Source organism: Neodiprion virginianus, chromosome 3, assembly GCF_021901495.1.
Source record: "Neodiprion virginianus isolate iyNeoVirg1 chromosome 3, iyNeoVirg1.1, whole genome shotgun sequence".
Taxonomy (NCBI): Eukaryota; Metazoa; Arthropoda; class Insecta; order Hymenoptera; family Diprionidae; genus Neodiprion; species Neodiprion virginianus.
Window position 1 is genome coordinate 1,926,456 of NC_060879.1, and position 13,744 is coordinate 1,940,199.

At 37.7% G+C, this 13,744-nt stretch overlaps 1 protein-coding gene across 2 annotated transcripts in view; it reads right to left on the reverse strand.

The window, feature by feature from the left end:
• The window catches only part of LOC124299790 (endoribonuclease ZC3H12A-like), a 34,436-nt gene that overhangs the window by 2,720 nt on the left and 17,972 nt on the right, over positions 1-13,744 (reverse strand). The window contains exons 1-6 of one of the 2 annotated variants that reach the window (XM_046753152.1): positions 11,707-12,925; positions 2,538-2,772; positions 1,501-1,966; positions 910-1,195; positions 405-741; positions 24-297 (exon numbers count right to left, since the gene is read on the reverse strand). In XM_046753152.1, the coding sequence (XP_046609108.1) occupies positions 24-297; positions 405-741; positions 910-1,195; positions 1,501-1,966; positions 2,538-2,772; positions 11,707-11,724 (1,616 nt within the window). In that variant the 5' untranslated portion in view covers positions 11,725-12,925. Of the gene's footprint in view, positions 1-23; positions 298-404; positions 742-909; positions 1,196-1,500; positions 1,967-2,537; positions 2,773-11,706; positions 12,926-13,744 lie in introns of those variants that run through there. The other variant, XM_046753151.1, reaches the window with a different exon arrangement.

Here is a 13,744-nt window from a genome sequence, read left to right on the forward strand (position 1 = left end):
AATCAATGAAATCAGTGACTTACCTCATCGATACCGGGTACGGAGTTTCGCTGCTAGCGTGCCTGGTCAGCGGTCTGTGCTGTTGCATCACGGTCTGTTGTTGAAGAGTTTGGTGAGACTGATGCGGCTGTTGTGGTTGTTGCTGCTGGGGGTATCTTCTCAGTTGATAGAGTCTCGGGTCGCAAGCTGGATTCAGCGTCAATTGACGCTGCAATTTTCTGTGCATATTAGCGGGTTCAGGATCAGCGTTCGCGACGCGAGGACCGGGCGCTGCCCATCCAACCTGAGACGGATATCCTGAAAGAATTTATAGGGGAATTTAACACTCATCCGAATTCAATTTGTAAGTGACCATGAATTGCTGAACTGCTTTTTTTCATCAATAAACGTATCGTCGTTGATACCTTGAGGATTTTGTGCGCCAGTTATCTGTTGAGCGTAATTAGTTGGATTTAGCGCGTTCCCATCGGCGGTGACATTTTCAACGGATCTGCTTTTCGGGACGGACGAAAACGACGAGGTAGACTGTACAGACGAGACGGCCGATCTTGCTTTGCAGAGCGGCTGGTGCTGAGTTAAGCCGGAAGCCAAGGTAGACGGAGGTAGAGGAAGGCTTAGACTAGGTCCGCGAGCTTGAAGGTGACGCTGAGCATGTTCGACGAGTCGTTCGGTAACGGATTTGTGCGGATGCGGACCGCGTTCTGGATGGCGAAATTTGCACTTATTGCCGTAAGTGCATTTCTGTGTAACAAAGAGATATTGATTAATTCATTCATACTGAGTTTTTATTGCCCATAGTTGAACAGAAGGTGCAGCTTGAAACAAGAGATCAGTGAAATTCAATTGCTTGTAACGTGAAAACAGTAATTTTTTTTTCTTTTTTAACGGAAAGAGCCAACTCTCTCTAACCTTTGCGTAGGGGCAGGGAGGCGCAGGATCGGCTCTCCTGGGTCCTATTCTCAAAAAGTTGTCCAATGTCGGTCCACTCCTGCCGAGCGGGTCGTCGGGCGGCATGAATCTATCGTTGACGAAACTATACATCAGTATCCTCTCCTCAACGACTTTTCTAAATTCCGGACTCTCCTGAGCGAGATCTCTATAATTATCGTTGCTGACGACAATCCCGTCAAGCTCTGCGGCCAGACGAAGAATGTATCGATCGTCGTAACAAACCATCCGTTTACCTCCCACAAGTCTGAAGAAATAAAAATCGTTCGCATCATTCATTCTTCCGCACGATCATTACATGAGGGGTAGAGAATGCGAGTGGTGCAAATCAGATTGACCTAATTTTTCAGGACAGTGAATTTTGCACTTGCGATTAAGAGCTATTCTGGTGTCAGGAAAATTTTATTACTCGGCTTTGTTCGATGACTGAAAAGACAAGTTCAAAATTACTGTTACCGAAATATTAGATTTAGTCCTAAGTGGCTTACACACACCACTAACATTCTGAAAGCCTGCATTATGTACAACGTATACAATTGCAATTGAACAAACCTCGAGGGTGTGAAAACGAGTAATCTATCCCTCTCCAACTCGCCGAGTATTTCCTGATCGGCGATAGGATTATCGGGTCTGGATGCTTCCTTGCGCCACTTTGGTACAAATACCGTGATTTCCCTGTGTCCCCTGTTCCTGAACCAATCAACGCATATCTTGATCCCTCGGCAGGAGAATATCTCCTTATTGCCGTGGCTCATAGCGACGTTACTGCCGTCGATAACGACCGGTCGTAGAACCGGTGACTGGGGTTGCGTAACATCGTCGACGGTCAATTCGGCGTCCAAAAGGAGGTCCGACTCGTCGGCGGTGTCTGCTAGCTTCGGCGAGCTCGCCCCGAGCTTTATAAGCTCCGCTAGAAGCTCGTTTTGACCCGGATCCGGGCCGAGCTTCTGGAGTGCTGCCTGGACCAGACGCTCCGTGTATCCGAGCTTCAGCGCGAACTCGACTCTGGCCGTGTACCCTGAAAATAAATAAATAATCAGTCTCTTCTATCGTAAACGCCATAACAAATTAACGTTTCCCAAGGATACCTATTTTTGCGGAATCTCATTTTTTTTTTTTTTTTACTTTTCATCACCTCAGGCGATGTGGAAAGATTATTGATTTCGGTAGAAGATACATTTTTCTAATTTCAACGAGTCTTGAAATTCTCAAATCTCTAGAATACGAAAAACAGGTTTCTTGAAAAATGTCGGTCTATCAGTCTGTCCGATCAACTCTCGCGATGATCTCGGAAACGGCTCGATGAAAAAACTTAAAACTTACAGGATCTTACAATCGAATTATGGGCATCAAATATCGCCATGTCCCGTTCAATTTAAACTTCCGGTTCCACCGGAATGAAATGAATTTTCAATGTTTTACCGACAAGCATACTTTTTCTAAATAAACAATCATGTTCTTTCCAGTTTGTATGTATAAATATATTTATGATGATATTGGTGACGAAAAGTATTGCAAAAAAAAAAACTGTTTTTCCCTCTTGTTGCTGTTTTTTTTTTTTTTTCTTTGTCGTCGAATCGAATACCTACCGGGGCTCTGCGTCGGCGACGGACCCTGAACCGTGACGTACTCGGCGAATTCGGCGGCCAGGGTATCGGATGTTGTCCGGGAAACATCCGAGTGTGTGGAGGACGACACTTGCGATTCGAGTCGGGGATGAGCGGCGGATCCGAGGGAATCCTCAGCCTCGTAATCGCTGTCGTACGAAGAGTCTTCGGCATCAGCCCCGTTTCCACCTCCGAGAACGGTACAATCGACGTATCTCTGAAAAAATATAAGAGAGAGAAAAACATGAGTTGATAGTTTTTTTTTTTTTTTTTTTTCCAATTTCGTTATATATTTTGGCTTCTTATTTTTCATATAATTACATACGTATATGTATATACAAGAAATCAAAGTTGGCAACGTTATATTTCTCTCTTTTTTCCCTCCTAACAAAACTCGCAGATGCCGCGTGTTGGACGGATGATCGTCGAATCAATCGGAGGAAGACGAGAACGTCACGTTCGTGTTACAAACTTATTACAAGTTTTTCATAGTCCTGTACACGGCATCCGGCTTTTGTTTACAATCTCTTGCCGTTCCTACGTACGTACATATATATATACGTGTGGGTATAATACTGTTATCGTTACGTTATGTTATCATCGTTACAACAAACGACAAAACGACCATTTTCGTATAACAATAGCACCAATTTCTCGGCTTAACATTTTCCACTTCTATAATGTGGATAATGAAAACCGCAAGCGGTACACAGATAAGTGCGTTATTAACGCGACCGAGCTAAAACTCGATTTTTAGCTTACATTTAATTCCTTCCCTCTTTTTTTTTCCTCTCTTCCTTTCTTCCCAACTTGCATAAATTTCTTTCAATTATCCGTACAAATATCCTTCGCAAATACTTTACTCCCGATATAAAAATCAGTTTTTCATACGAATTTTAATTAACCATATTAACGATTTTACGTAAACGCAGACAAATTGTGTGTAACTTGTAATTGAATAAATCAGGATATAAGAAGCGAAGAAGGAAAGAAAAAAAAACAACCAATCCAATTCATTTTATGCATATAAATATAACTCATCGTAAAAGTACAACATAGGTATATTATACCTACATGTATACGATGCACGTATCCACGTTTCAATGTAACAATATATACGTAAATGGGTAATTGACAACCCGGAACTGTACCGGCTTTGTGTATAAATACACACACACAACCACGCATACGCATACGCGATGTAATACCTACAGTATATATCTGTAATACAAATTACAAAGCGCGGCGAGATATTTCATTTCGTAACGCGATCAACGCCCGTTTCTGTGTCTCCTCTGTGCCATGTAACCCGTGTAACACATTCGTACGCGAACATAGATACATGTGCAACACATACGTGCGTAATAGCCGTGTATATAATAATAACAAGCTGCGAGGGACAAACAAGCGTCAAGACGACGACGTACTTCTGGATATCTATCCTTATGCACACGAGCACAAATTATATACGTATATATATATATATATATATATATATATATACATACATACGTGAATACGAATGCAGGCCGTTAAATCAATTGCTTACGCGTGTGTGCATGAAATACGTACGCAGGTATTAATCTATACGACTCGGTCAGAATCATTAGGAAAGTTGTACACAAGGTGACGTGTGCCTGCCAGCCAGTTTATACGTATACTCGACAAATTCATGTGCATGTATGTAAGTACGTGCATACTTAGCCTGCAATCGCGTTACGTTACGCCTGAACCATAAGGCGTAATCGTCCTCGTTCGCATCTTATTACACATATCGATTGATATACCTGTATATAATACGTGTATATGACGAGGGGGAGACACGAGGTGGATACTGATTCACCAAAACTAACAACTTAAGTATGTAGTTTGTCTCCACGTATGATAATTATTATGTAACCTCGTAGTCATCTTTATACGAATACATCGAACGCGTTGAGAGTACCCTACGTATAGTTGCTTTGCTTTACATTTTTTATACCTATGGGTGAGTTTGTTTTTATGTTTTTTTAATGTAAAATCGAAAAACATTGTATTGTCAAGAAATTATCGTAGCATTTTTTTCTTTGTTTTTTTTGTTCATTCTTTTTTTACGCAACGTACGATAGACAAATTAATTGTATTAATAAATCATGTGAATGAGGTACGAGTGGTTGTATTCAAAAATAAAATCGACTTTTTTTTCAAAGTCACACCTTTAATAATTGTAGGAAGAGTAAGTGAAATGCCTGTTAAAACTTGAGCTCTTAATGTTAATATTTAGTGATTCCTGAACATTTTTTTTTTTTTTTTTTCTTTATAAATTTTGTAGCTCAGTAACCAGACAATGTAATTAAATGTTCGATGCGTGTTTTTGTAGGGAATTGAATGCTGTACAAAAAGGGTCTCTTATAATTTTTTGCTAACTCAGCTCTGTCAAAAGTTATTCAAGTTTAAAGTTGAAATCGTGTAAAAATTCACCTTTTTCGAGATTAACAGCTAAAATACCAGACTTATCACAATATATATATATATTTTTAAAGCATTTCAAACGCAATTAGATCATGCCATTCAAATAAACTTCGCCGTATACATTAGGCATTTTTTCACGAAATTGAGGTTAGAGTAATAAAGATATAAATAATACCAGTACGATAATCGATTTTAACTCTATAAATTCGTCAAAGTTTCGAAGGAACTTTATTCTGTTACTTTTTTTTTTTTTTTCATATAAATTTACAATTGGAGTTGCTGCAGCAGCGTCAAGTATTATTATCTTTTTCGCTTTTCAAAAATCTTCAGACCGTTAAATTCTCTGTTCTAAATTCAAACGCCTGAAAGATCAATGGAAAGGCGGATCAGCGTGGCGCGGCAGCAGGTTCAGAAAATAGAGAAGAGGAGGGGAAAAAAGAGAGAGAAAGAGAAAGAGAGGCAGAGAGAGAGAGAGAGAGAGAGAGAGAAGTTATTAGCGAGCATGACATAACTCTTCGCGGTGTTGGTGGTTGTACCGGATGCTCCGATTAACGGAACTCTTGCTGTACAGGTGAAAGTCTTGATTATATACAGTCGTCGTCGTCGAGCCGGATACGAAACTTTAACCCGGTTCACAATTCGTTCGATCCGATCGATTGATCAATTTTTTTTCTTCTTCAAAGGTGTGTGTGTGTGTGCGTGTGTATACACACTTATGCATGCGAATTTATGTGTTTAGATTCTACAAAACGTGTAATAAAACCGCAGCTGGTGTAATTATTATAAAGTTAAACTTCCGGTTTTTACCCATATTTTTGCGGTGTATGTTTATTATTACGATAATCGGTATTGTAAGAAATTGAAACACCTGCGATAAAATATTATGATTTATAGAAAAATTTGTACGTATTATACATACTTAATCCACGTATAAATGAGAATGATGGACGTAAAAATTTACGATCATATTCTCATCTTAATATAATATGCTATAAGATAACAGTATAAGCTGAATTTTTTTTTTTTATATATATACATATATACACAGATTCTAACGAATTGAAGCATGTATAAAACGCTAGATAAATTTCATCTATAATTTGTAACTAACACAGAATTTTATTACTTTCGTCGTATACTGTGATAAATCATTACGTACACATATATCACACATCGTGCTGCGTATAATCATAAAGTATCTCGCGATAAAATGTTTTACTGGAAAAAAAAAAAAAAAAAAAAAAACTAATACAATTCAAGATATCGATATAACGATATTTTATACGTACTCGCAAATACGTTGAAAATAAATCGACAAATTGACGTGAAAATTTCGTTACACGACGAAATCGGAAAGAAATTAAAAGATGAGTAAAGATAAAATTTCAAATCTAAAAAAAAAACAAACGAACAAAAAAATTAACAATTCAAAGTGTGTGTGTGTGTGTGTGTGAATTGCAGACGTATATTACCTACGATGATGTATGGTAATAATAATAATAATAATAATAGTCATAATAATAGTACTTGATAACAACAAGCGTTGAAATAAGAGAAACAGCAGCAGCATCATCGTCGTCATCAGCTTCAGCAAATGAATTGATGGCAACCTTGTCGCAGATATCAGCGAAGCTCAACGCCACAAGGCAAGACAAGACGAGACAGAACCCAACGCAACGCAACAATCCCGGATCTGGTCTTTTCTGCCGACTTGTTGCAGGTCTGGGGTGGCATGGCTTCGCCTCTTCCCGCAGATATAACGTATACATGATAATATCTATATAGACGGATCGGTGACTCTCTCTCTCTCTCTCTCTCTCTCTCTCTCTCTCTCTCTCTCTCGCGCGCAAACTTAAATAAATAAATAAATACATATATACGATAGACTGAATTTATTAAACGTTGATGTGAGAAAGACGGAAAGGTAGAGAAGAAAAAAAGCGATTGAAAAAAAAAAATGGATGTATAATCGCTTAGATATTTTTTTATATATAAATATATATAAATGTGTATATGCATGTATAATTATATTTTGCAAGACGGTACAGAATAATTCTCGAAGAGTCGTTGAATTTGCCAATAATTATATATATATATATATATATATATATATATATATATATATATATATATAGTTTTTTTTATTTTTTATTTATTTTTTTTTAATTTTTAAATTGCGTAATAACACGTGATTATCTTTGCGTTATACATGCGCGTATATAAATGTGAGGCATCGTTACCGACAATCTTACGAACTTCAACCTCGTGTAGTATATAATGTATTACACATATGCTATGTATTATATTATAACTATAAAGGAAGAGGTATAACTTGGTGTGTTGTAAGTATGGGTATGTATACTCGTATTATACGTATACGTACGTACGCGGATATGACGACGTGTAAGAACGAAGTGTATTCATAGAACTAAAGAAACGCGAGAAACGATAAGAGCAACGATCATAGGAAGAAGAAAAAAAAACACACACACACGTTAATAATGAAACGAAAACGAGCAGTAAAAATAAAAAAAAATAAAAAATAATAACAACAACAACACACCGTTAAATTCACACGTATATAATAATACATATACATAGGTACGTAACGGCTACTTAACTCTGATCGTGTGCTCGGAAATGACGGGAAAATAATACGAATGAAAGAAGGTGAGAAGAGAAGGAAAAACTAAAATTGAAAACTAACCGGTTGAAGAAAAAATGGGAAGAAAAAGTAGGAACGGTATGTGATATACATATACGAGTAGTAGGAAAAAACCACAGCATCTGTCAGTTGTTGGACGTAATATGTGTTATAGAGTACGAAGCAGGGGTTGAAGTTTAGAATTTGAAAAGTTCCGAAAGCGCCAAATTCCGAATTATTTGGTAGCGAAATTTCGAGTGACGAAATAAAACTTTGGAGAAACAAGAAAAGTTGGAATAGTAGGAAAATGCAAGATTCGAAAAAATCAAGTTACGACGGAGCAAAACTGCGAAAAATTAGGTCTCGATAGAGTGAAATTCCGAAAGTTCAAATATACTTATTCTTCTTTTTTTTTTTCTCAACTCGCGGATTAATAATACGTGACAACAATCCGTTTTGTTTTTCACAATTCATATCTTACGGTTTTTTCTTTATATACGTATATAGTAACTAACAATAAGATTTATTATGCGCATCATTTGTGTACAATATAAAATATGTCACAGCGTGATAATATTACATAGCATATATAGCATGTAATGTATTACGTACGTGACACATGCATTGAAATTTCTACACAGCACGTGAATGTTTATTTATTTTTCTTGTTTTTCTTTGTTTGTTTTTTTTTTATACGTTAGCTGGTTTCGGTTTTTGTTAATCGAAAACGTCTGTCAATGCAATTATCCCTTCCTACCCGAAAGATTACTTTTTCATCTGTGGCACGTTTTTACGCTCTTTTATTTTCCTCGACACTTTTCTTGTTACGATCCGTCTCGAGCTGCTCCGACATCGCAAGTGTGTAAAATTATCGGTATTCTGTAGCGTTAATATCGAGGAGATGAAAAAAATGTACATGTGTGTGTAGTCAAAGAAAATTTTTAATATACGATTTTTGTGCGTTTTTCGTTGAAAACGTTTATTCATGATTTCCAGAAAATTAAAAACAAAAATTAATATCGACCAATTCGGTGGAGGTCGGAGTCAAACCCTGTTAACTTTCATTCGGACTACCCTGTATATAACATATATATATACATATATACACATATACGTGATAAAAAAGGTTGGAACGAATATGAATGAACGAATTATGAAAGTGTGTTACACGTGTAAGAAATTCCCACCAGTTGATATGACGAAAACCGGCGCGTGACATTAAGATAAAGAAAAAAAGACAAAGCTGAGGAAGAATTAAAAGGCACGAGAAGAGAAGAAGAAGTAGTGAAATTTGTTCCGAGGGTTCGTCCCGCCATCTAAATTAACTCGAGACTCGACACATACGTCTATGCGTATAAACATGATGTAACATACGTCTTTTTTCTTTTTTTTTTTGTTACCGTCGTAAATATGACTAATTACGATATATGTGTCGTTGCAATTAGTTACAGGTTGTAAGTGTAACGGTCTCGTTAATTCTTTCGAATAAATTAGTACCGCAATTTCCCTTCCTCGCTACATTACATTCAATAACTTTAATAAATACGATGATAATCGTAATTGTAATAATCGTATGACGGTGAATTCGACCGATTAAAAGACAAATGAAATTTTTTTCTTCTCTTTCAGCCAGACACAGATATGCGTACATTCTTAACGCATGCAATATCTATAACTATGTATGGTTATATACCTAACAGAAACCAATAACGGTTTCTTGCTAAAGTCATTACGCAACTCCCATAATCAGCAGCAGAAGCCAGAGTCAATTAGGGTCGTCACTGCATTACGGATATAATTCATGTTGGTACGTATGTATCGTTACTACACACAACGTGAACGCACGTGTTGCATTCGTCAATTTCAAAGCCCGTAAGTGACTAATAAATTGCCTTCTAATATGCGTATGTAGATATGACGGAATCCGGGCATACGTGTAAATCATATGCTGTACGTACGGTTGTAGGGCGAACAAACTGCGAGATCTTTTGACGGAATATTTTTTCAACGAAAACTAGCGGCGGCGTTTAAAAATAAAATCATCTTTCTCCGCAACTTATGGGAAAAAGTGCAAAAAAAGAGATAAAGAGAGAGAGAGAGATGAGAAAAATATACAGATTCTTTTCAATATTCTTAATATGACTGAGGTATTTGAATTTATTGTTTATTAACTGTAATAATATAAGTTGAAAAAATGTATACACATATATTCTGTTATATTTTTTGTTAACCCTTTTATGATTTTCATATTTGATTATAGCCTCTGCGATAATGTGCTTTTAATAATAATTGCAGGGTACAATCTCGACAGGATATCCGGCTGTGAACCGAATGTGGTGAACTCGTAATATAATACATATACATGTACGTGTACGTCCATGCATTTATAAGAATCGTACGTGATATGTTTACCAAACAATTTCTTGGCAACGAACATTTCTATTCACGTGTATAACATCGAATCAAAGAATATAAACTTATATGCTGTTAGGCGGCAGCAGCAGGCAGAAGGAAGAGTTTTACACGGTGAAAGTGAAATGAAAAAGAGAAAAAAAAAAAAACCATTGTGCAGTATTTACGTGTAACGTACGTACATACATATATACGTATGTGTTTGTGCGTACGTACAGGTATATTATACATTACATGGATTGACGACGCTTCTGCTTCTGCTTCTGTTACTGCTTCTGTGTAAGAATTAGGTACTGGAAATTACATCCTTTCGTAAGAGAGAATTTTCTCGGAGAAAGCCGCGCGCGCGAGCTTTGCGGTGTGTAATGACGCTTTACGTGATACCTATAACTATACGTCTATAAGTATATAGGGTGTGTTTATATATATATATATATATATATCAGCCAAGTTTGTAAATACCGGTAGATATTGACCGTGTGTAACGTAGTTGAATAATAAACGGGGAAAAAAATTAAACTGAATATCAACGAAGAATACGAAAATATACTGTAGCACTTTTCTTTCTCCACGCTTTTTCCGCATTACCGTTTTTCGTATGATCATAATAATCGAAAGGTTAATTTATCATGGCTCTGATTATACGTTAATTTATAAATTATCGAACACATACTCTTTACATTACCGATGTTCAAGTTGAATGAACGTATTAAAAAGAATCAGTTTTGTTACCGACAGTTGATCTCGGCTCAAATTACATCTTTGTAAAATTTCTCGTGTGATTTGATTCTTTCGTTCGCGATTATCTTCCGAGTATTCTTAGAACTTAAAATTTCTAGACAAAGTCGCGATGCTTTGTACAAAAAGGTCGCTGCGAGCAAAGCGAGAACAAACAAAATAAAAAAAAAAAAACAACGAGCTTGTTGCGGAACCGGAAAAGATTATGCGCGTCGAATATTTGATACGAGGTGATTGTACATACGTACACTTTTTTTTCTTTTCTTTTCTTAAGTTTAATGTTAGAATTTTTGAAAAATAGTGCACATACAAATAAAGAATTGAGATAAAGAAAAGAGCTCTTGGCGATAAGACATAAAAAATATACATGTGTTTCACGATGCACGAAATTGAGGTTAGGGTCGCGTATCGTCAGATTTGTTTGCGACGGCGCATGCGCGGAGGAGTTGAAACTGATATTTTCTACTCTTCGCGCATGCGCACTCGTAGACTCACTCGATCGTCGTAGAAACGGTTACTTTGTGCACGGAAGCCGCGCATAGAAAAACGCGTAAATAATGCTCGCATTAGGTAAATAAAATTTCAAGACTCGGTTGAGATTTTCGAGGAATAATACTCGTCTTATTTCATTACCGTTTGAAGAAAAATGAGAATGAGGAGGAAAAGGATGGTCATACGTATTAAATTCCGTACTCAAGCCTCTCTATCGAGACGGATGTGAATCGAGGGCGTACCGCTTCGCGTATAACGTAGGTGTGTGTACGTTGTATACACAGATATCAGCAGAGTTATAGGAGGGGCAAGATCGGTACGTACAGCACCGTATAGTGGGTATAATGATACGTACGTACGACCTGCATATGTATAACAGGGATAGTAGAAAATGAATGGCGTCACGATTCTCACCTTTCCGGCAACCGTCATCCTGTCCGTTGGTTATGTATATCGGTGTAATATATATAATATATATATATATATGTATTCTCCAATTGTATATTGTATATTTCACAAATTTTTTAAAAACTTGTCACGAAAAATCGAAAAAGAGATAGATCCACGCGCTGTAATTTCACAACGAGACTTTTTCCTCCGTTATTAAACTTCACTAATTTTTTGTGTAATCCCTTGTTTTTCTTCAGCACATCCGTGGCGAAGTGAGAACAAGAAGAAAAAAAAAAAATTTCACCGATAGAAAACGAACACTCAATAACACGTTAAACACGAGGTTTAAAAATTCCACTGTTTCTCATACAATATTATACATATTATTACTTCGGACGAATATTATACAGTATAATACACGTATGCGTTTTCTGAAGTTCTATACCGTTTTATGTTGTTGAATATAATTTACAAAACGAGAACAAAAAAAAAAAAAAAAAAACTATGAATGTATGAGTGTGTGTGTGTGTACGTGTCACAGTTGGTAGAACGGACTGAAAAATCGCCGCGTACCAAAGTACACACACGCGTGTTATTTACGTATGCAAGTAGGTAAGACGAGTGTCGTCAGAGAGTCAACTACACATACAACAGTATTACACACGTAACGCGCCGAAGGAGCAAACAGCAAGCACCTGTTGCGTAAAGCTAGTCATACGCATGGAAAACAGTCGGGCGAAAAATCGATGAAACTGGACGGCGTTGAACGAGTTATATTTCCTCTTTTCTTTTCTTTTCCTTCTTTTCCAACACCGCAATGAGAGAAAACAACAAACAAGAAAAACTGACAAACACACACGCGCGATCGCACGACACAGTTTAGCAAAAGTCACTAAAAACTGGGGGTAACCAACAAACTCCCTACAAATTGTTTATCGTGGGTTTAATTCTCGCAGCAGGTCGTCGTTATCGAAAAAAAAAGAACACAGTCGCGCAACGCAGTTCAAAAATAGTCACTAAAAATCAGAGGACAACTGGAAAAACTCCCTATAGATTCCTTACGGTGATTTTGGCTTCTTTTTGTTTTTTTTTTTTCAAAATTTTTTTTACTCTCGTGTCTTTTTTCACCGCACTTTTGCGCGTATCCTTTCCTCTCGTTCTTTTTCTTCTCTTTCGACTCGTGTAAAAACGGTACCGCGCGCACCGACCGCTCGTCGCGACAGCCGGTTAGTGAATGGAGCCCGATACACGGTCGCAACGGTCTCAACGACGTCACGTTTTCATCTCTCCCCCCACTTCTCTTCAAACCATCGGCGATCGGTTCTCCCCCCACCCCGATGGAAGCGCGGCCCTTTGGGTGCTTGCTCTCCTTGTTTTCTTGCGTCCAAATACGTAGGTATGTACACTTGGCCGCAGTGATTCTGAGGGGGTTAATTTTTTCGACGAGTCGGTTGCGAGGTTGGCAATACCCGAATCAGCCCGCAGCGCCACCGTCGGCCAACCGCGAAACAAGGTCAATATTTGTAGATCTGTACGTGTAACATAACCCATGACCGTCGAATGCAAACTTGCAATATAAACAAGCGACAGTTCGTTTACGGCGAAACAAAGTCTCGACGCCGAGTGAAATTCTGACGGTAAACGATTGCGAGGGAAAAACGATTTTGTCTGCTGCATGGCATGCCGAATGAAAATATTCGCTTTCCAAGGTATGACGAATTCCTGATAGTCGATATCGATTTCCGGTACGGAGAGAAACGCTACCAAAAAGTGTTACGGCTGTATTCCATTCATCTTTCTCTCTTCTTCTTGCGCCTCGCGGTTATTATTCACGTATCACTTACAAGGCGCGGCCGACGCGTTGTAATTTTCCATGTGCGGTTTGTTTTACGCGTGCGGTTTTTTCAAGTTACTCATAAATAAAACGCATTTACTAACAATGCAAGAGATTCGAACCTGTCTTTCGCTCGCATCGTATCATTGCAGCAATTGCAGTCTAGTTTCATTTTTATTCTTGTCCCCCTTTCTGCGTCAAGTTCCCGCGAAAGACTAGCCGCAGGTG